The sequence below is a fragment of the Salmo salar genome, chromosome ssa02 (assembly GCF_905237065.1).
Source record: "Salmo salar chromosome ssa02, Ssal_v3.1, whole genome shotgun sequence".
Taxonomy (NCBI): Eukaryota; Metazoa; Chordata; class Actinopteri; order Salmoniformes; family Salmonidae; genus Salmo; species Salmo salar.
This window is the reverse complement of record NC_059443.1, coordinates 33667261-33691114: the sequence shown is the minus strand read 5'-3', so window position 1 is coordinate 33691114 and position 23854 is coordinate 33667261. Positions and strand designations below refer to the sequence as shown.

At 45.3% G+C, this 23854-nt stretch overlaps 1 protein-coding gene across 1 annotated transcript; it reads right to left on the bottom strand.

Moving 5' to 3' along the window:
* Nucleotides 1-410: 410 nt before the first annotated feature.
* Nucleotides 411-22686, bottom strand: LOC106581255 (calpain-7). Its single transcript, XM_014163201.2, has 19 exons — nucleotides 22273-22686; nucleotides 21824-21932; nucleotides 17740-17897; nucleotides 17304-17371; nucleotides 14034-14261; nucleotides 13670-13756; nucleotides 13343-13469; nucleotides 12839-13018; nucleotides 12525-12671; nucleotides 12113-12219; nucleotides 11593-11713; nucleotides 9979-10223; nucleotides 8386-8521; nucleotides 8204-8279; nucleotides 7979-8124; nucleotides 6043-6105; nucleotides 5807-5937; nucleotides 3802-3894; nucleotides 411-1690 (listed from the first exon to the last, which is right to left on the bottom strand). The coding sequence occupies exons 1-19, from the start codon at nucleotides 22372-22374 to the stop codon at nucleotides 1546-1548; spliced, it is 2469 nt and encodes an 822-aa protein (XP_014018676.2). The 5' UTR covers nucleotides 22375-22686; the 3' UTR covers nucleotides 411-1545.
* Nucleotides 22687-23854: the final 1168 nt, after the last annotated feature.

The window sequence follows — 23854 nt, the reverse complement described above, 5'->3', positions numbered from 1 at the left end:
GCAAGGCAGCACAGAACTAGATTATAGGATCCTGTCCACACTAACAAAAGTTAAACTGGTTTTCAGATTTCTCTTCATATTTGCTTTTCTTTCCTTTCGTTTGTCAGACACTTGACTTAGCAGCATTTGTCAGTTGCCAAATCTGGCTCTGGGGTTAAATTCCTGCCTTTTACCTAAACAATTGTTTTGTTCTCTCCCTCTTTACTGCACTTCCCTGTTTCTCCTCTACCTCTCCAGATCACTCCCTCAGGCCTGGTAGTTGGTCTCTCTGCCCTGTGATTCTCATTAGAGGTTGTGACCAGCTGCTGCCCACACAACACGCTCTGTTTTCAAATGCTCTCAGACAGGAGAGGCCAGATCTTCACCAACACAAACAGACAACACATTTTCTGACTTCCGTCAATGCCGTGTTCGAATACATCATTCCACATTTAGTGCAAGTTGAGCAAAATCATACAAGACTATTGCATATGACATAAGTGGCAACAGCAGCAATAGTTGCCCTTTAACAGTCACAGGAGGGGGAAGAAAAACAGAAATGTAATTCTATGTAAAGAAGAATGAAACGACAAAGAGCAGCCATTTTGCTCATGCAAAATAAGTCTACATGGTACAGGTGACTCTTCTAGTAAGTCCATGCTTTCCTTTGTGAAAAATAAAGTATGTTTGAGAAGTGGGTCTTGTCCACAAGACTGTATAGCATTGACACTTTACAGTAATTGTCCAGAAAATGACAAAGCCACTAGCAGTCTTGCCTGTTTGACAAAATGTTAACAGAGAAGGAGAAACCGCTGTGAAGTGTTCAAGTCCTTGCTGAAGCGTAAACAAGAGACTGAAGATTGGCGATACGTTTCAAATGTCGTTTTCCATGTGAGTACACACACACATGCAAAATTCCAGGAACTTATAAATTTCTTGGTTTTCCCTAAATCCCAGTTGGAGGATTCCAGGAATCTGGAAAACCAGGGAATTTATTGAAAGTTCCTAGAATTTTGCAACCACACACACGTCCTGCATGCCTGTGTCACGCATCCTTATAAATGCCACAGATTAGTCTTCATTCCTGTGCAACAGAGAAATCCCTGTCGTGGTGCCGTCTCCTGAGGAAAGACAGTAGCGGTTGCAGTTGAGAACATCACACTTCGTTCTTGGTAAACACCAGCACTGCCTCTTGAGTACCTAGACTGGCGGTCAACAAGCACCAAGTAATTGAACATTGAAAATCAGAAGGGCCATAGTTGTTGTGACATCATTTACTGTATCTGTCATTATGGCAAAGGAGGAAGGAAGCACCTCCAACATTAGCTCTGATAGTTTACATTTTTTGGTACATGTTCTTGCACACCCCTCAGCACATAGAGGGCTAGGTTCCATACCAAAAACTTGTCCCTTTCCAAATACCCTTGATAATAATAAAATAAATCAGTCTCTTTTGGGTTCTCCTGCAGTTGTAACAAGTTCCACCCAGAGTTTAGGGAACAGTGAGTGTCCATGTTGTGAGCAAGTTATTCCTGGTGTCACACCTGAATCCTTCCCCCCCTCTCCTTACTGGAGCTGGGAGACCTTTAGGGGCATGGTGCTGCTGAAGTCCAGGAAGAAGGGTCCTTCCTGTTTGGGCAGGAAGGTGGTGGGGATGACATTATAGATGCCAGCGGGGACATGGTCTGCCTCCATGTAGCAGAAACCACACCTACAGAGAGAGAGAGAGAGAGAGAGAGAGAGTCACTATGGCTTTGTCCTAATAGTCTCAAATAGCACCCTTTCTAATCTCCATTCCTTCATAACCTGTTGTTACAATGCAGTCCACCGCCATTCCTGGACATTTTCTGTTTCATATTTCATTACCCACGAATAAATGCATACAATGTGTTCAAGAGCAGATTACATGAATGATTTATAGAGATTATCTGCTATTGAATACGAATTTAACCTGCTTTAACCTCATCTACAGGATAATATTGCATAATCAACAATCATGGTCTAAATGTGAGGAAAATGTTATGAATATCTTTAATTCAATTATTTCAAAATCATTTCTGACACACACATAGCCTTTGCCAAAAGATCTAACTCAAAAGGCATTCCTTTGTGCAGCGAAACTAATTTCAGTACACCCTCAACCTTTGAACCAGGCTAACTCAATTAGTATAGACATCCCAGAGGTCAGACACGAGGTCCTCAGATGTGACCTTTTGACCTGTGGGGTATGTATAGAATGTTCCCTCAGTGTTGTGACTGTAGCCACCACATTTAGGCAGCATGTCATCGGCTTTGGAGAATCACGTGTCCCCAATATATGTTCCAACACTGAACTTTAACCTGTGCATAACATTTTATGATGGATGCATTCAAGCGGTCACCCCGTCTCTGTTTTAGTAAAAATCTGAGGGATGGGCCTGGAGAAATGTAACCACTTTCAAATTCATCGACAGAAAGGGGATACCTAGTCAGTTGAGCCGCGACTGCAAGGACTGACCATAGATGATATCAAAATGATTGTTTCAACAATGTTGAGGCTATATAGTGTTTGTTTACCAACATTGGCATTAAACAAGCGCAGAGTTTCACAGTAGGAAAATTACACTCATACCCGGGTTGAAAATGGCCGATTTGGACACTGATAAGCGCCTACATTGGAACACAGTAGCTGTACAGTAACATGCTGTACATGAGGTCAGAGGTCAGAGTCACAGCTCTGTATGGGTTTTGACTGAGCCGTTTGGAACTTGAGCACCGTGCGCGACAAGAAGTTGCCCCCATTCGTTCCGCTAATTGGGCAAAACATTTTGTCGTCCAAGTGAGGGAAACGCTGTAAGTTAAGAGGACTTGATGTATTTTGAAAGATGAAACGTTGAGGATTAGAATAAATACCACTTTGATGTGAAGCGAGCCAAACACGCGTGAGCTCAAATGTGCACTTCACATTACCATTTGAAACTCATGTAATATACAGTGTCAATGATCATTATGTTTGATGTACAGTTACAAGATGACATGGCGTTATGACCTGGGATGTCCCGAACACAATGAGCCTGTGTTTGTTGTAATTGTGATTTTTGGGGGGCTGTACTCATGACTCCATTCTATGCGCACCAAAATTACGATCTGCTTCTCTGAATTGGCTTGTGAAAGCCTACTGTAAAATCACATTTTTGAATTTAATGACGCCAACCTGACCCAGATTGGGATTTATAATGGACCGTTTTTGGATTGCGTAAATAGTAATTTTTTAATAACAGTAATTGTGTGATGGCGGGGATGCAGGGCTGTGTTCCAAACAACAACTACCAGTGCATATGGTCGGCACAGCTAGGAGAGCTCAAAAAAGCTCCTTGTAGTTGAAGACTCGTATTTTAGTCATAAAAGGGGATTGAAGTTACTTAGGAACTGTGCATACTTACTTTGTCTTATGTTGGACCTACCCCAAACCATGAATATTCTTATCACGTTACTAAATGAGTATTTTCAGATTTCGTTATCAACAAATGCTGTAAAATACACATCAAATCAACAGCAGAATGTTTGGATTCAGTCGTGTCAGGTGAACTGTTGTATCCTCACCTTTAGTCTAATAATTTCCCCATAATCTCCAAACTGTTCCCTTTTAATTGCTACCATTCCTATGCATATGCTTTCCATATCTCTTCTGTAATAAAGATTTCCATTTAGCCCTATCTATATAGGCCAATTCCCACGAGTGTAAAGGGTTAATATTAGGATTGATACTAAACTCATCTGGAACTCAACACTATGTACTGTCCCTGAACACCTCTATGAGCTGATCTCCTGTGTATCCTGTACCTGTAGTCTCCACTGTTCTTCTTCGGGACGCCTGCAGGTCCTGTCTCTACTACAGTGGACACGGTCACCATCTCAAAGCCCACACTGTACTGCCTAGAGAGGGAGAGACCGAGACATGATGACAACAATAACAACACCACAAGCAACCAGAACCTGCACTCTACTGCCTACAGGCAGAGAGAGAGAGATATGGTTATTATCTCGTTTTAATTAGGAGCACCAGATGAACTTAAAGATGACCCCCTACAGGATGACGTAAGGGAGTCCAGTAACACTGGAAACGGACTGTTAGTCTGTCTGGTCACATTTACACCTGGGAATCGTATTCTGTGACGGCTCAAATGTTCTGGATGTGTCATGACAAAGTCTCATTGGAGTCAGACTGTCAGACACAATGCAGACCATGCATATTATTTAGCATTGTAGTCATTTAGATTAGATTCAACTGTATTGTCATTGAACAAGTACAGTATAACTAAATACAGTTAGCATCTGACCAGAAGTGCAAATAAAAGAGTGCAAAAAATGTACAAGTAAAACAATTAAGTACAATGTATGTTATTAAGTAGGATGTATAAATGTGCAATGAAGGCAAATTGAAAGTGCAAGGAGGCATGCAACTGAAATGCAGGGATAGCAGCAATGAGGTTACCGTGGTAGACATGTACAACTGAATAATGTCCTTAATCAGACTTTTCAAAGCAATGTCAGAGTCCAGTAGTACCGTGAAGAGTGCAAAGAGAGTAGTACAACAAGGTCCCTGAGAGGCAGTACTAAGCGGTGGGCGGGTGGATATGGCTAGTGCCGTGTCAGAGTTCAGCAGGGTTACAGTAGCTGGGAAGAAACTGTTCTTGAGCCTGCTAGTGCGGGAACGTAGAGACCTGTACCGCCTGCCTGATGGTAGGAGGGCAAACAGTTTGTGGCATGGTTGTGAAGGGTCCCTGATGATGCCACGCGCCCTACACAGACACCGCTTGCGCTGGAGGTCTACGATGGCAGGGAGCTGGGCACCAGTGATGTGCTGGGCGGTTTTCACCACATGTTGCAGGGCCTTCCGGTCGGCCAAGGAGCATCCGCCAAACCACACTGTGGCGCAGTTAGTCAGAATGCTCACTACCGTGCAGCGGTAAAAGTTCACCAGGATCTTGGGAGACAGGCGGGCCTTCTTCAGCCTCCTCAAAAAGTACAGGCGCTGCTGCGCCTTTTTCACCAGGGTCGAGGTGTTGAGGGTCCAGTAGAGATCCTCGGAGATGTAGACACCCAGTAATTTGAAGCTGGGCACACGCTCCACCTCAGTGCCATCAATGAGAACTGGGGTGTGGCTGCAGCTTTTAGACTTCCTGTAATCCACAATGAGCTCCTTGGTTTTCTTTGCATTGAGGACCAGGTTGTTGTCAGCGCACCATGCAGCCAGGTGCTTCACCTCCTCCCTGTAGGCTGACTCGTCATTGTCACTGATCAGGCCTACCACCGTGGTGTCGTCTGCGAACTTGATGGTGTTGGAACCGTGTACAGGAACACAGGTGAAGAGGGAGTACAGGAGGGGGCTCAGCACGCAGCCCTGTGGCACACCGGTGTTCAGGTTCAGGGTTGAGGTGGTGAAGTCGTCTAACCTGACAGACTGGGGTCTGTTGGTCAGGAAGTCTAAAGTCCAGTTACAGAGAGAGGGGCTGATCCCTAGGTCATGGAGTTTGGTGACCAGCCTAGAGAGAATGACCGTATTGAATGCTGAGCTAAAGTCTATGAACAGCATTCTCACATAGGTGTTGGTTTTGTCCAGGTGGGTCAGGGCAGAGTGTAAAGCTGTGGAGAGTAGTCCTTCTGCAGTCACCTCGGATTAGAGAAGGTTTGACGGACAGGATGAACACTCGAGTATTAAAAGTGCTGTGTTACAAGAGGACATTCATTTTATATCCATCAATTGTGATTGAGCCATAAAGTGTCCCCACTGGGTGTAGTGCCCCCAGTGGTCTGGAGGGCCCCTGCCGGCCGCACTGAGTCTTACCTGGAGCCTCGTAGCTCTATGAGCATGGGTCCTGGGCGCTCCAGGTTAAACTGGTAGATTGGGTTGTGCTTGTACGAGTCCTTGTAGTTCCCACAGCCCCCCGCACTCGGCCCCTTCCACTGGCCATTGATCTGCACAGGGAGAGAGAGGGGGCTTTAGCAATGTAAGATGGTGATTTTGTTATCACGCCAATAGAGAATGTGAACAACAAAGAGACAAGTGGAAGTAAATATTACCCTTTTGGTATGAGTGAAGGGCGTTGGGATCTTGGAGAAGGAGAACTTGCATCCAGAGTACACCTGTTGGAGGGAAACGTCTATTACTCTGTCGGAACTGAATGAGCAGGGATGTGATCAGCACAACATAGAAACATTGTGAAGAATACTGGCCAGCTCTTATACAGATGGAAGAAATCATGTTCATTCCGTACCTCACGAGAACTCTTCTGAGTATGAGACTGAACGTCAATTCACTAATTCTCCAGATCATTTTTAAGGAAGTGAGAGTGCAGGAATTGATTTCACAGCCAGTTTGCTGCTTGTTAGTCAAGGCTAGAGATATTCCTCTGGCGATTGACTTTTCTCTTTCATTCTCAGAAAGACACACATGCAACTACTTTCAGGGTTTCTTCTCTTCTACAGAGGCCAAACATGTTGTTTTTGTGAGACATCAGATAACAGCTCCTCAAAGACTTCAGATCAGTTGGCAGGGGGAGTTTATGAAATATAAATGAGCAAAAAAAGGTTTGAGTCACATACAAAACCTTTTACTCATATACAAACCAACAGAAAGTCTCTCTCCATCTCTCTGTCACACACAGCAATTCATTGCAGACAAACTCACAAGCTCTCGTTCAACTGATTTCACAGTTCTGCACGTGGGTTCTGACACAAAACTGTTTCTAATGAAATAATTAGCACACTGTTAATTTAAGACTCAATCTGCATGGATATGAACACAAAGACTCACAGACTATAGGACAAAGGAGGCTGCTTCATGTTTCAGAATGTAGAATTATACAACTCAGATGTAGTTTTAGATTCCTTGTGTGTACGGTATAGTATGTACACTTGACACTCATTAAGTGGAACAAGACACTTTCCTCTTTTCTCACTCTTCTTTCCTTCATCTCATCTTCCCCCCACTCCCACCATCCCACTCTCTTTTCTCACTCTTCTTTCCTTCATCTCATCTTCCCCCCACTCCCACCATCCCACTCTCTTTTCTCACTCTTCTTTCCTTCATCTCATCTTCCCCCACTCCCACCATCCCACTCTCTTTTCTCACTCTTCTTTCCTTCATCTCATCTTCCCCCACTCCCACCATCCCACTCTCTTTTCTCACTCTTCTTTCCTTCATCTCATCTTCCCCCCACTCCCACCATCCCACTCTCTTTTCTCACTCTTCTTTCCTTCATCTCATCTTCCCCCACTCCCACCATCCCACTCTCTTTTCTCACTCTTCTTTCCTTCATCTCATCTTCCCCCACTCCCACCATCCCACTCTCTTTTCTCACTCTTCTTTCCTTCATCTCATCTTCCCCCACTCCCACCATCCCACTCTCTTTTCTCACTCTTCTTTCCTTCATCTCATCTTCCCCCACTCCCACCATCCCACTTTCCTCTTTTCTCACTCTTCTTTCCTTCATCTCATCTTCCCCCACTCCCACCATCCCACTCTCTTTTCTCACTCTTCTTTCCTTCATCTCATCTTCCCCCACTCCCACCATCCCACTCTCTTTTCTCACTCTTCTTTCCTTCATCTCATCTTCCCCCACTCCCACCATCCCACTCTCTTTTCTCACTCTTCTTTCCTTCATCTCATCTTCCCCCACTCCCACCATCCCACTCTCTTTTCTCACTCTTCTTTCCTTCATCTCATCTTCCCCCCACTCCCACCATCCCACTCTCTTTTCTCACTCTTCTTTCCTTCATCTCATCTTCCCCCACTCCCACCATCCCACTCTCTTTTCTCACTCTTCTTTCCTTCATCTCATCTTCCCCCACTCCCACCATCCCACTCTCTTTTCTCACGTTCTATTGTGAGATGCTTGAGGTATGCTATATGGTCACTTCTGCACCGCAGAGCAACAGGATCGCCGTGTTTACCTGCCAGCGACAGATCTGACACTCAGGAGATGTATCTGATACGGTGTGTGTGTGTGTGTCTCACCCTCAGGGTGTAGTTGATGGTGTTCTGCTTCTCGTACTGTGACACCACCAGTGTGAAGGTGTGTGTTCCAGAGCTGGTTAGTCTCATCTTGGTCAGGTAGTGGGGGCTGTTGATCCTGATCCCATCTATGTAGGGGGGAGGGTCCGCTGAGGAGGAACATACGAGACAGTCAGAGGAAACACACACACACACACACACACACACACACTTCCATGAGAAACTCACCAGGGTAGTAAACTTTCTTTCCCTCCGTCTTGTAAACCACCAAGGTGATGAACTCCCTGTTTTGTGCAAAGTCATCCTGAACATCAAAAGGACAAAAACAGAGTGATTATTGTTTCTATGGGAGAAAATGAGACATTGTTTGATACTGTGTGGTGGTGAACAGCCAGACAGACAGTGTGCACCTTGTCAGTGATGTGTCTGGTCAGCAGCACCCAGACAGCGGTGCCCCCTGCAGGACAGGTCACCTCCAGCCGGTACTGAGGGTTGTTGGCCAGGCTGTAGGCATCCTTCACCGGGCCCTGCTTCCCATCCCAGCTACTGCAGGGACACACACAACCAGAAATATACTTCACATATCATACACGTGTATTTTTTATACACATACAGTGCAGTCGGAAAGTATTCAGACCGCTTGACTTATTCTAAAATTGATTGAATAAAAATACATTCTCATCAATCTACACACAATACCGCATACTGACAAAGCGAAAACAGGTTTTTAGAATGTTTTGCAAAAAACTGAAATACCTTACTTACATAAGTATTTAGAACATTTGCTATGAGACTTGAAATTGAGCTCAGGTGCATCCCGTTTCCATTGATCATCCTTAAGATGTTTTCACAACTTGGAGTCCACCTGTGGTAAATGGAATTGATTGAAAATGAAAAAGGCACACACCTGCCTATATAAGGTACCACAGTTGACAGGGCATGTCAGAGCAAAAACCAAGCAATGAGGTCAAAGGAATTGTCTGTAGAGATCTGAGACAGGATTGTGTCGAGGCACAGATCTGGGGAAGCCTACCAAAAAATGTCTGCAGCATTGAAAGTCCCCAAGAACACAATGGCTTCCACCATTCTTAAATGGAAGAAGTTTGGAACCACCAAGTCTCTTCCTAGAGCTGGCCACCCAGCCAAACTGAGCAATCGGGGGAGAAGGGCCTTGGTCAGGGAGGTGACAAAGAAGCACCAGAGTTCTTTCTGTGGAAATGGTAGAACCTTCCAGAAGAACAACCATCTCTGCAGCACTCCACCAATCAGGCCTTTATGGTAGAGTGACCAGACGGAAGCCACTTCTCAGTAAAAGGCACATGACAGCCCACTTGGAGTTTGCCAAAAGGCACCTAAAGGACTCAGACCATGAGAAACAAAATTCTCTGATCTGATGAAACTAAAATTGAACTCTTTGGTCTGAATGCCAAGCTTCAGGCCTAGAGGAAACCTGGCACCATCCTTACGGTGAAGCATGGTGGCTTCGGGACAAGTCTCTGAATGTCGTTGAGCGGCCCAGTCAGAGCCCAGACTTGAACCTGATCAAACATCTTTGGAGAGACCTGAAAATAGCTGTGCAGCAACGCTCCCCATCCAACCTGACAGAGCTTGAGAGGATCTGCAGAGAAGAATGGGAGAAACTCCCCAAATACAGGTGTGCCAAGCTTGTAGCGTCATACCCAAGAAGACTCGAGGCTGTAATTGCTGCCAAAGGTGCTTCAACAATGTACTGAGTAAAGGGTCTGAATACTTATGTAAATGTGATATTTCCGTTTTTTATTTGTAAAATTTCTAAAAACCTGTTTTTGCTTTGTCATTATGGGGTATCGTGTGTAGATTTATGAGGGGGAAAAAACGATTTAATCAATTTTAGAACGAGGCTGTAACATAACAATGTGGAAAAAGTCAAGGGGTCTGAATACTTTCCGAATGCACTGTATAGTAGGTAGTTATAGGTATAGCAGACCCTTGTGGGAGATAGAATAGGGCTGTTGTTGACTGACCTGTGGATACAGGAAGACTCTCTGAACAGGGCGGGGCTCCAGCTCAGGTAGATGACATCATAGTACTGGCACAGGTCCTCAAACGTGATCCAGAACACGCCGTTATCAAACTTCTGTGCGGTCTTGGGGTCAAAGTTGAGGTATTTAAGAAGTTCTGGGGTCCAGTTTTGCTCGTCCCGTTCACTGAAGCGGCCTTTCCACCTCAGGTGGCTCCACGGGTTCTTCAGCTGCAGGAACCGCTTCCCCTGAGAGCCAGATCAAATGGCACAGAAGCTTAGCATGCAGGCAGAACACTATTAATGATGCGCAAAGTTACAAAGTTCTGCAGGCTCTAGTTTTGTCTTATCTTGATTATTGTCCAGTCGTGTGGTCCAGTGCTGCAAAGATAGACCTAGTTAAGCTGTAGCTGGCCCAGAACAGAGCGGCACGTTTCGCTCCTCATTGTAATCAGAGGGCTGATATAAATACTATGCATGCCAGTCTCTCTTGGCTAAGAATTGAACTTACACACAGCTCCGACACACACACTTACCCCACCAGACATGCCACCAGGGGTCTTTTCATAGTCCCCAAATCCAGAACAAATTCAAGAAAGCGTACAGTATTATATAGAGCGATGATTGCATGGAACTCTGTTCCATCTCATATTGCTCAAATAAACAGCAAACCTGGTTTCAAAAAACAGATAAAGCCACACCTCACGGCACAACGCCTCTCCCCTATTTGACCTAGATGTGTGTATGCATTGATATGTAGGCTACGTGTGCCTTTAAAAAATGTTTTATGTAGTTCTGTTCTTGTCTATTAATGTTCTGTATTATGTCATGTTTCATGTTTTGTGTGAACCTCAGGAAGAGTAGCTGCTGCTTTTGCAACAGCTAATGGGGATCCTAATAAAATACCAAAGACATAAATGGAATTGACCAGATACAAATAAAACAGATCATGCTACATGTATACAATGAGTGGTTATGCTACTGTAATAACCATGAGTGGTTATGCTAACCAAGCTACTGTAATAACCATGAGTGGTTATGCTAACCAAGCTACTGTAACAACCTATGCTAACCAAGCTACTGTAACAACCATGAGTGGTTATGCTAACCAAGCTACTGTAACAACCTATGCTAACCAAGCTACTGTAATAACCATGAGTGGTTATGCTAACCAAGCTACTGTAACAACCTATGCTAACCAAGCTACTGTAACAACCATGAGTGGTTATGCTAACCAAACTACTGTAACAACCTATGCTAACCAAGCTACTGTAACAACCATGAGTGGTTATGCTAACCAAACTACTGTAACAACCTATGCTAACCAAGATACTGTAACAACCATGAATGGTTATGCTAACCAAGCTACTGTAACAGCCTATGCTAACCAAGCTACTGTAACAACCATGAGTGGTTATGCTAACCAAGCTACTATAACAACCATGAGTGGTTATACTAACCAAGCTACTGTAACAACCATGAGTGGTTATGCTAACAAGCTACTGTAACAACCATGAGTGGTTATGCTAACAAGCTACTGTAATAACCATGAGTGGTTATGCTAACAAGCTACTGTAATAACCATGAGTGGTTATGCTAAGTTAACACTAACACTTACTTTGTGCTCCCGGATATCCAGGACAGCGTAGGCATGCGTTGGCACAAGGCCCCACCTCTCGCCCTCCTCCTCTGTCATCACCCCTGTTGCCGTGGTGATTAGGACGTCCCCCCGGTGAAACCTGTCATGAGAAGAGAGGGGGATGTGAGAGTAGTAGGTCAGCTATCTTGGCTAGGAGACAAAACTCTGTGGTATTGATAACCATGTCTATTACCATCTGGTAGCAAAGGCAATCATGAAAAATGACTACCTGACTGGAGGATGAATTAGTGGCATTACTCGGTGTGTGTGTGTGTGTGTGTGTGTGTGTGTGTGTGTGTGTGTGTGTGTGTATCTTTTTGCAAATGTAATATGATTTGTGGATTCAAATAAAGTATTTCAAAAGTGTAAGAATCTGTGAGTCATATCTCTTGGTGTGTACTGTATGTGTGTGAACTCTACAGAGCAGATGGACTATGTAGGCCCTTAAGTGTGTGCATGGGTGAATGAATGAGTGTGTGTTTGTGTCTGCGTGTCTCACCTCTGGTAGAGCATGCGGAAGGTGTCGTCCTTGATGAATGACTGATTGTCTGAATGCATGGCGATACGCTCTGGGATCCAGCCAGTGAGCGCGTGCAGATCGATGTTCTACAATACAATAAGACAGAATGAATAGAGATCACACTTTAGAAAACATCGATAACAAGGTGGAGAACAGAGCCAACTGTCCAATCACGCACAATGGATGAAATGTGGAATTTAGCCCACGCTGTGAATTTGAGGGAACTCTTGTTAGCTCTGAAACATTCTCCAATGTAAAACATTCGCTTCTCTCATATCAGTTCAGTAGGAGACAAGGAGATGTAGCCAAAGCAGATAATTGAGTTGCACATTTGGCTAATGGACAGAGCCCAGTGCAAGGGGTAGTACTTTAACAGGGGGAACTCCCTCACCGAGTTGGAGCCGGGGAAGTCGTAGCCTCCCATGACCTTCATGTAGGCCTTCTCTATGAGGGAGACCCACAGCTCGTTCCTGTTGCTGGAGTAGGAACACAGCAGCTCTCCATTCTGACCACATGGCAGGAAGTCATCTATAATGACCTGCAGGGAACAGGAGGGGGAACACTTACAACAATACAACCCATTGGTAGACACTGTCAGAGACATGGCAGCTTTACAGTGACAGTCTTCTCATTTAGAGAGTAAGCTTATCTCACAATGACATTGAGCACCAGTGGACCCAGCTCCCAGGTTTTGCAGTGCGTTACCTTCCTGGGCACACCGTTGATGTGAAGCTTCACCATGTACTTCCCACAGGGGTTATACTGTGGCTCCCCGCGCCGGTTCTGGGGGTAGATGATGCTGGTGATGAGCTTCTTGTTGTAGCGTCGCTCATAGGCAGCGCTGATGGCTAACGACGCTACGAACGAGCAGTCAGACACCACCGTCTAACGGGAGAGAGTAGGTGATTAACAATAAGAGTATGAGACTGACATCCGACCACCAGGGTGGGAGGTGAATCTGTCAGTTGTATCCATCACATTGACAGGTATTCAGTATAGAGCAGATTGTCCATAAAGTAGGTAGGTTTTATCAGACAAAACATAGGTACAAGTGGCGCCATCTGATGATAAGTCAATTCCAATAGAACACAACTCATATAGCTACTGCACTCTTAGTGGTCTACACCTTAAATAATTCTGGATTTTACAGGGTACATTTTGGTCTTGTTTATTAATATGGAATATTGACGGTTGTGTGTGTGGCCGGACCTGTTTGATGCTGAAGCTGGATACAGATAAGATCATGGTGGGGTTATTGCAGATCTCGTCAGGGCGAACCCAGTGGGAGAAGATGGTTCTCTGCTTGGGAGACAGGGCCAGCTTGCCTAGTTTGTCCCTGGGAAACATCCACAGAGAATAAAAAGTATGATGTTAATCACAAATTAACAATTGATGCAATCAAGCGGCACTCCATCTAGTATCTGCTTTCAGATGGAAATTGGTGGTCAGTAGAAATGTATTACGTGTGTATTCTACAATCTGTACACCCACTTACTAATGGACTTTTTTAACTCAGCCAAGAATATCCTGACTTACGAGAATGGAACAGGAAAAGCAAATCTCTCCTTCAGGTCCACGCTCATGAAGGGGACGAAGGGTATGCCGTTGATCTTGGACGTGCTCCTATTTGGAAAGGAGGAGAGGAGAATCAGGAGAAATGTAACGTGTGTACCTTACCCAGCAGGTGAAAATGTAGATGAGAGTCAAACCTGAACCTTTACCAAACAAAGGTGTGTTACTGCCTAACCTTTAGAAAACCCAGTCACACACTGGCATTATGCTCCTAGGGAAATGGGGATTATTATGGAACCACAGATCATTGCTTCTTGGGAGCCTAAACTCAATGTGTTGACCATGTTCTATGATTCTCCAGAGTCCAGATAGATCCCAGCCTGCTCACCTGAGCACCTCGATCTCTTCTGAGGTGTAGCGCTGACCCTGAGGCTCGCTGGACTGGACCGGCCTGACTGGCTGGGGACGGTTCTGGAGGGAGAAGTCAGGTCCAAGGGGGAAGGACTGTCTGACGGGGCAAGGCCCCCCACTAGGTTTGGCCCCTGAGGGCCCCAGCCTGTCCTGTGGCGACTGGGCTAAGGGACTGGCGGACTGGGACTCCTTCAGCCCCTCCGCCCTGGAGAGAAACAAAGTGCTTGGTTGGTTGGTCGGTCGGGTTGGTGTTCCTTGATCATTTACAGCGCATTCGGAAAGTATTCAGACCCCTTGACTTTTTCCACATTTTGTTAAGTTACAGCCTTATTCTAAAATGGATTTTAAAAATACTGTTACCTTCCCCAGTTTCTGTGTTGTGGTATTGTTTGTATGTGTGTGTTTCAGGAAATGGCTTCCCCCAAGCAGCTGATTGGTCGGCCCCATTGCTAATTGGAGCTGACCCCGCCCTCTCGTCAGAGGATACAGCTGTATCCCATTACAGACTCCTTCTGAAGCTAGAAAAGCCAGTGTTCCTTTGTGAAGAGAGAGCTGATGGTTATGGCTTGTGTTGGTTGTTGCTCAGAGAGAGCTGATGGTTATGGCCTGTGTTGGTTGTTGCTCAGAGAGAGCTGATGGTTATGGCCTGCGTTGGTTGTTGCTCAGAGAGAGCTGATGGTTATGGCCTGTGTTGGTTGTTGCTCAGAGAGAGCTGATGGTTATGGCCTGCGTTGGTTGTTGCTCAGAGAGAGCTGATGGTTATGGCCTGTGTTGGTTGTTGCTCAGAGAGAGCTGATGGTTATGGCCTGTGTTGGTTGTTGCTCAGAGAGAGCTGATGGTTATGGCCTGTGTTGGTTGTTGCTCAGAGAGAGCTGATGGTTATGGCCTGTGTTGGTTGTTGCTCAGAGAGAGCTGATGGTTATGGCCTGTGTTGGCTGTTGCTCAGAGAGAGCTGATGGTTATGGCCTGTGTTGGCTGTTGCTCAGAGAGAGCTGATGGTTATGGCCTGTGTTGGCTGTTGCTCAGAGAGAGCTGATGGTTATGGCCTGTGTTGGCTGTTGCTCAGAGAGAGCTGATGGTTATGGCCTGTGTTGGTTGTTGCTCAGAGAGAGCTGATGGTTATGGCCTGTGTTGGTTGTTGCTCAGAGAGAGCTGATGGTTATGGCCTGTGTTGGTTGTTGCTCAGAGAGAGCTGATAGTTATGGCCTGCGTTGGTTGTTGCTCAGAGAGAGCTGATGGTTATGGCCTGCGTTGGTTGTTGCTCAGAGAGAGCTGATGGTTATGGCCTGCGTTGGTTGTTGCTCAGAGAGAGCTGATGGTTATGGCCTGTGTTGGTTGTTGCTCAGAGACAGGTTTTTGTTAAATATTTTGTAGCCGCTGATCTGAGGTATGTGTGTCAATAGGACGCAGTGTTTACTTACGTTTGTATCATTCTGTTTCGTTTGTTCCCAGGGGGGAAGGGGAAGGCACCTAGGGTGATAAGTAAGAGGCCTGCGGGCATACATAACCCGTACTATTTACTGTCTATGCACACTAGGTAAGACCAGGGCGGACCATCCCCTGTATTTTGGTTAGCGCCCCAGGTGGTGCTAGTTAGGTAAGTAGTGGGTAGGCAGGTACGGTAGGAGAGAGGGCTCGTTAAATTTACTTTCTTTGCTTTGGTTTCGTCCAGCCTCTTTTTCCCAAAATTACCATGTGACGGAATAAATTCCCTGTAAACGGTAAATTCTCTGCCTTTGTCATCCTTACCCGCACCTACAATCCCATTCAGCTTTCCCGCCACGGGGAGTTGAGTTGTAGCAGGGTGTTGCGTTCCCTCTTCCTACAGGCGTACGTAACAAATACGTATCAATCTACTCACAATACCCCATAAAGACAAAGCAAAAACAGGTTTTTAGAAAATGTATTAAAAATAAAAAACTGATATCACATTAACATAAGTATTCAGACCCTCTACTGAGTACTTTGTTGAAGCACCTGTGACAGCAATCACAGCCTTGAGTCTTCTTGGGTATGACGCTACAAGCATGGCACATCTGTATTTGGGGAGTTTCAACCCATTCTCTACAGATCCTCTCAAGCTCTGTCAGGTTGGATGGGGAGTGTCGCTGCACAGCTATTTTCAGGTCTCGCCAGAGATGGCTCTGACTGGGCCACTCAAGGACATTCAGAGACTTGTCCCGAAGCCACTCCTGCGTTGTCTTGGCTGTGTGCTTAGAGTCATTGTCCTGTTTGAAGGTGACTCTTCGCCCAAGTCTGAGGCCCTGAGCTCTCTGGAGCAGGTTTTCATCATGGATCTCTCTGTATCAAGGATCTTTCTCTCCATTCATCTTTCCCTCCATCCTGACTAGTCTCCCCTGCCACTGAAAAACATCCCCACAGCATGATGCTGCCACCACCATGCTTCACCGTAGGTGCCTTTTGGCAAACTCCAAGCAGTCCATTATGGGCCTTTTACTGAGTGGCTTCCGTTTGGCCAGTCTACCATAAAGGCCTGATTAGTGGAGTGCTACAGAGATGGTTGTTCTTCTGGAAGGTTCTCCCATCTTCACAGGGGAGCTCTGTCAGAGTGACCATCGGGTTCTCGGTCACCTCCCTGACCAAGGCCCTTCTCCCCCGATTGCTCAGTTTGGCTGGGTGGACAGCTCTAGGAAGAGTCTTGGTGGTTCCAAACTTCTTCCATTTAAGAATGATGGAGGCCACTGTGTTCTTGGGGGCTTTCAATGCTGCAGACATTGAAAGCCTTGACACAATCCTGTCTCGGAGCTCTACGGACAACTACATCGACCTTATGGCTTGGTTTTTGCTCTGACATGCACTGTCAACTGTGGGACCTTTATATAGACAGGTGTGTGCCTTTCCAAATCATGTCCAATCAATTGAATTTACCACAGGTGGACTCCAAGTTGTAGAAACATCTCAAGGACGATCCATGGCAACAGGATGCACCTGAGCTCAATTTCAAGTCTCACAGCAAAGGGTCTGAATACTTATGTAAATAATAATTTTTTTTGTAATATATTTGCAAAAAATGTCTAAAAACCTGTTTCGCTTTGTCATTATGGGGTATTGTGTGTAGATTGATGAAAATATGTATGTATTTAATCCATATAAAAATATGGCTGTAAAGTAACAAAATGTGGAAAAGGTCAAGGGTCTGAATACTTTCCAAATGCACTGTATACATACAACACTAGAAATGTAGAAATATTATACTATAGAGAGGAGGGGAGAGTGACCTCCTTACCTATCGAGGGCCTGACGAGCCAGCTGCTTCAGTTTGCCCTGCAGCCCCTGGTCTGTCGTATCATTAGACTGTGAGAAAAGAGAGAAAGTGGGAGAAAAGGAGTGAGGGGGGCTGCAGGGCAAACATATTATGTACCCTAGAGACTAGGTCAAGAGGGAAGTCAATACATGCAATGAAGGCTAGTGGGGCATCAGTCTGTTCATGGCCTAATCCAAATAAACAGTTCTTATACCTGTTCCTAACTACACCTCCATTGGACCTGGTGATGACCCAGGAATTAACATCATGTATAATGTTTGATACAGTGGTCTGAATAGCAGAGAGTATAGCTAATTTTGTTGTTTTGCACAATTCAAGAGCATTGGTGGTGAAAGTTGCCTCTGTAGTCTCACAGCGGGCCCAAAAGAAGCCTGGGTATTTCCTGAGCAGCCCCTACCGTCTGGATGCAGAGTTCCACGGCCTGTGTGTAGAGCTCGATGGCCTCGTCCCCATTGCCCTTCTCATCCTCCTCAAAGGCCTGGGTGACCAGGAAGTGGGCCCGCTCCAGATCCACCTGCTGCTTGCTCTTCAGAGGATCGCTACTTTGAGCTTGAACTGCATGGGGTCAAAGGTAAGTAGGACACAACGGAACATTAAAAATATATATTTTCACATACACTGGATAGGTGCAGTCAAATGTTGTTTTACAGCCATAGTAGTACGGCGCCCCTGGAGCAAATTAGGGTTAAGCGCATTGCTCAAGGGCACCGACCGATATATCACCTTGCCAGCTCAGGTATTCAAACCAGCAACCTTTAGGTTACTGGCCCAACGCTATAACTGCTAGGATATCCTCAATGAGAGGCTGACAAAGAAAATAACTGGATGAGGGAAATATAGCTGCTATATATTTGAGGTGATGTGGATATGTTAGGATAGCTACTGCCAACTACAGCATTGAGAAACAATGAAAGAGGTTTCCTCTACCCAAATAAGGCTAGTGCCTCATATCAACTTGAATACAGTAACATGACCCTCTTCATGGACAGGGATATTAAAAGAGGCTCATATCAACTTGAATACAGTAACATGACCCTCTTCAGGGACAGGGATATTAAAAGAGGCTCATATCAACTTGAATACAGTAACATGACCCTCTTCAGGGACAGGGATATTAAAAGAGGCTCATATCAACTTGAATACAGTAACATGACCCTCTTCATGGACAGGGATATTAAAAGAGGCTCATATCAACTTGAATACAGTAACATGACCCTCTTCATGGACAGGGATATTAAAAGAGGCTCATATCAACTTGAATACAGTAACATGACCCTCTTCATGGACAGGGATATTAAAAGAGGCTCATATCAACTTGAATACAGTAACATGACCCTCTTCATGGACAGGGATATTAAAAGAGGCTCATATCAACTTGAATACAGTAACATGACCCTCTTCATGGACAGGGATATTAAAAGAGGCTCATATCAACTTGAATACAGTAACATGACCCTCTTCATGGACAGGGATATTAAAAGAGGCTCATATCAACTTGAATACAGTAACATGACCCTCTTCATGGACAGGGATATTAAAAAGAGGCTCATATCAACTTGAATACAGTAACATGACCCTCTTCATGGACAGGGATATTAAAAGAGGCTCATATCAACTTGAATACAGTAACATGACCCTCTTCAGGGACAGGGATATTAAAAGAGGCTCATATCAACTTGAATACAGTAACATGACCCTCTTCAGGGACAGGGATATTAAGAGGCTTCTAGGCCCGGGCAACCGTACAGTATGAACCCGAGTCACACCCACTCTCCAACTCAACCGTACAGTATGAACCCGAGTCACACCCACTCTCCAACTCAACCGTACAGCATGAACCCGAGTCACACCCACTCTCCAACTCAACCGTACAGTATGAACCCGAGTCACACCCACTCTCCAACTCAACCGTACAGCATGAACCCGAGTCACACCCACTCTCCAACTCAACCGTACAGTATGAACCCGAGTCACACCCACTCTCCAACTCAACCGTACAGCATGAACCCGAGTCACACCCACTCTCCAACTCAACCGTACAGTATGAACCCGAGTCACACCCACTCTCCAACTCAACCGTACAGCATGAACCCGAGTCACACCCACTCTCCAACTCAACCGTACAGTATGAACCCGAGTCACACCCACTCTCCAACTCAACCGTACAGCATGAACCCGAGTCACACCCACTCTCCAACTCAACCGTACAGCATGAACCCGAGTCACACCCACTCTCCAACTCAACCGTACAGCATGAACCCGAGTCACACCCACTCTCCAACTCAACCGTACAGCATGAACCCGAGTCACACCCACTCTCCAACTCAACCGTACAGTATGAACCCGAGTCACACCCACTCTCCAACTCAACCGTACAGTATGAACCCGAGTCACACCCACTCTCCAACTTAACGGGACATAACCACACACCCTTTGTTGCTTTTATGTATTTTGCTTTTTGTGCTATTGCTCTGTCTGCTACGTGTTCCTTGTCCTATGTTGCTCTGCATGTGCTCACTGCTCATTGTTTCTCTTTATTGTTATTGTAATTGTTTTTAATAGCCTGCATAGGGACCGCGGTTGAAAATTTTGCCAGTTGGCTAAAACCGGCGCTTTTACTGAAACGTTGATTAATGTGCACTGTTCCTATAAAAAATAAACTCAAACTCAATCTGTGGGCCAGTTTCATAAACACATGCGAAGGCCCTCACATCTCACACAAACACAAGCACACACACGCGAAGTGAAGTGTAAGCTGTTCTGTAGGTCATGGAAAGAATGACTCAGAAGGAAACTCACTGTAAGTTTACTGTGATCCAACATTAGAGAGGCTAAGGACTAGATACAGTGCATTGGAAAAGTATTCAGACCCCTTGAATTTTTCCACATTTTGTTACGTTACGGCCTTATTTTAAAATGTATTAAATAGTTTCCCCCCTCAATCTACACACAATACCCCGAAATGACAAAGCACAAATAGGTTGACATTTTTGCAAATGTATAAAAACAAAAAAAAATTAAAAATGACATTTACATAAGTATTCAAACCCTTCACTCAGTACTTTGTTGAAGCACCTTTGGCAGCAATTACAGCCTCAAGTCTTCTTGGGACACCTGTATTTGGGGAGTTTCAACCCATTCTCTGCAGATCCTCAAGCTCTGTCAGGTTGGATGGGGAGTGTCGCAGCACAGCTATTTTCAGGTCTCTCCAGAGATGGCTCTGGCTGGGCCATTCAAGGACATTCAGAGACTTGCCCCGAAACCACTCCTGCGTTGTCTTGGCTGTGTGCTTAGGGTCGTTGTCCTGTTGGAAGGTGAACCTTCGCCCCAGTCTGAGGTCCTGAGCGCTCTGGAGCAGGTTTTCATCAAGGAGTTATCATCTTTCCCTCAATCCAGACTAGTCTCCCAGTCCCTGCTGCTGAAAAACATCCCCACAGCATGATGCTGCCACCACGCTTCACAGTAGGGATGGTATTGGCCAGGTGATGAGTGGTGACTAGTTTCCTCCAGACGTGACGCTTGGCATTCAGGCCAAAGAGTTCAATCTTGGTTTCATCAGACCAGACAATCTTGTTTCTCATGGTCTGAGAGTACTTGAGGTGCCTTTTGGCAAACCCCAAGCGGGCTGTTTTGTGCCTTTTACTGGGAAGTGGCTTCCGTCTGGTCACTCTACCATAAAGGCCTGATTGGTGGAGTGCTGCAGAGATGGTTGTTCTTCTGGATGGTTCTCCCATATCCACAGAGGAACTCTGGAGGTCTGTCAGAGTGACCATTGGGTTCTCGGTCACCTCCCTGATCAAGGCCCTTCTCCCCTGATTGCTCAGGCCAGCTCAAGGAAGAGTCTTGGTGGTTCCAAACTTCTTCCATTTAAGAATGACGGAGGCCACTGTGTTCTTGGGGGCCTTCAATGCTGCAGAAATGTGTACCCAGATCTGTGCTTCGACACAATCCTGCCTCAGTTTTTGCTCTGACATGCCCTGTCAACTGTGGGACCTTATATAGACAGCTGTGTGCCTTTCCAAATCATGTCCAATCAATTAAATGTACCACAGGTAGACTCCAATCAAGTTGTAGAAACATCTCAAGGATGATCAATGGAAACAGGATGCACCTGAGCTCAATTTTGAGTCTCATTGCAAAGGGTCTCAATACTTATAATAAATAAGCTATTTCTGTTGTTTTTTTAATACATTTGCAAACATTTCTAAAAACCTGTTTTTTCTTTGTCATTATGGGGTATTGTGTGTAGATTGATGAGGAAAAAATGTATTTAATTAATTTTAGAATAAGGCTGTACCGTAACAAAATGTGGAAAAAGTCAAGGGGTCTGAATACTTTCCGAATGCACTGTAGGCTACTCACTGATATGCTTTGTGAATATGGGCCCAAGCATTCTGGATGGAGTATGAGAGTGAATGAAGTTGGATCAGAAGTGGTTATGGAGGATCACCCGTTTCCCTACACTGTTGAGGTGGACTCACCAGCATTGTGCAGGGCCTGAACCCGGTCCAGGTACTCATTGACTTTATCCTGGATGCCCTCCAGTTTAGACCCTGCCATGCCGGCGTAGATCAGGGCTTGTGCCGCCTCCTAATATCACATACAACACCAACATTATTTCTCTCAAAATGACAAATTCATTTTCATGTAGCAAAATACAAGAGTGTCTTAACCATGGGTCAAGTACCACTACGATAGTAACTTACCCTATATTATTTGAGCTTCTGGATACACCTTAAAGGCTGAATACATACCGTTTGTTACACAGGTGTAAACACTGGGATGCCACTTCTAAAGGCTAAAAGTGCATCAGTGATCAAGTAGTCTATTCCACAAGGGTGACCATAAGATGCAGGTGAAAGTAAAAGCCAATGAGTAGTGTGGCAAATTATTCCACAACATCCATTTCATTCAGAGTCCTTAATGTTACCTTATAATAGAAGACAGCCTCGTTGTATTTTCCATTCTGGTCGCAGATGACAGCAGTTTTAGCAAATTTAACTCCATCGTGCTCCAGTGCCGTGCAATCCATGTTGTTCTAACGTTTTCTCAAACGCCTTCATACAGCCTGGAAAATATGACTGTCCCTGTCATTCGGAACTAAAGTTAGCTAACTAGCTAGCAAGACGAACTTGACAGAACGTCAGACAACTAAATCAAAGCAATGAGTTACAGTTCCAAAATATAGATTTTTAAGAGAAGATTATCAAATGAATGGAACACAAACAACCGCCTTGACAAGATCATTATGATATACAGCTAGCAAGTAGACGAGCTACTTTCTGCTCGATAACAATAACAACAAGTGATTTCCATGATTTAGCTTCCGGGTAGCTCCACCGATGACGAGAGATTTTACACTCCAATCCAGTTGGGTGGCAGTATTGCGCCATTGATTTGATGTAAATCTCCAGTCAACATTGCAGAGTATTCATGATCGAAACATAGCACAATACAACTCCACATGCATCACATGTTCATCGTGAGTTTTACGCACATTGGCGTTAACAACTAATGTTTTGACTGTGTCCCTCGTGAGATGGCGGTGTGTGGAATTGAAAGATTACGCTTAATTAAATAGTTTGTCGAAATTCAATTTCCTCCGTGTGTGAAACGCATAGACTTGCATTTCCTATTCAATTAAACTGTGTGCGTGCATGCTTTGTTATTCCACCACTCAACACTTTTCTATCTAAATGTATCAGTCTTTTGTGAAAAGCTGTCGTTTTTTTGGCAGATTTGACATAACCTAACCTGTTAATATTTTTCGTTCTGGTGAAAGACTAAAAATGAAACAAGAATATCAGGACCTTATTCTGCAGCAGTGTGGTGCAAAGGCACTGCGTGTTGGTGACAAAATCCAGACGTTGTAGCGCGGCTATGGCCAGACTGTGAAGGTCCATTTAGATGGCTGTTACCACCCCTCGGTCTTTGTCAAACATGTCATGTTCCCAAAGGAGGCCGAGCACCCTGGAGGCTGGAACACAGACCTGTCTCACATGCACAAGGTGAGGTCCTACCAAGTGGAGACACTGGTACCAGAACTACTCCACCAATGATGGATGTCGAATGCCAGCCTCTCTGGCTGCTTGTTCGTACGGGGACAAACAGCTGATAGTTCTGGAGGACCTGGATGTGGTGGGCTTCGACCAGAGAAGAACCAGCGTTAGGGATGCAGAGATGAGGGCCTGCATCAGCTGGCTGGCCCACTTCCATGGCCTCTTCCTGGGGGTGGTGCCGGAGGGGCTGTGGCCCGTAGGTACCTATTGGCACCTGGAAACACGCCCTGACGAGCTGGATGCCATGGACGACTCCCAGCTCAAAGCAGCTGCCGGTGAGATTGACAGGATCCTCAATGAATGCCGCTTCAAGACCATCATTCACGGAGATGCCAAATTAGCTAACTTCTGCTTCTATGGGAGTGGGCAGAGTGTGGCGGCAGTGGACTTTCAGTACGTGGGTGGAGGCTGTGGGATGAAGGATGTTGTCTACCTCCTGGAGGAAATTGAGGA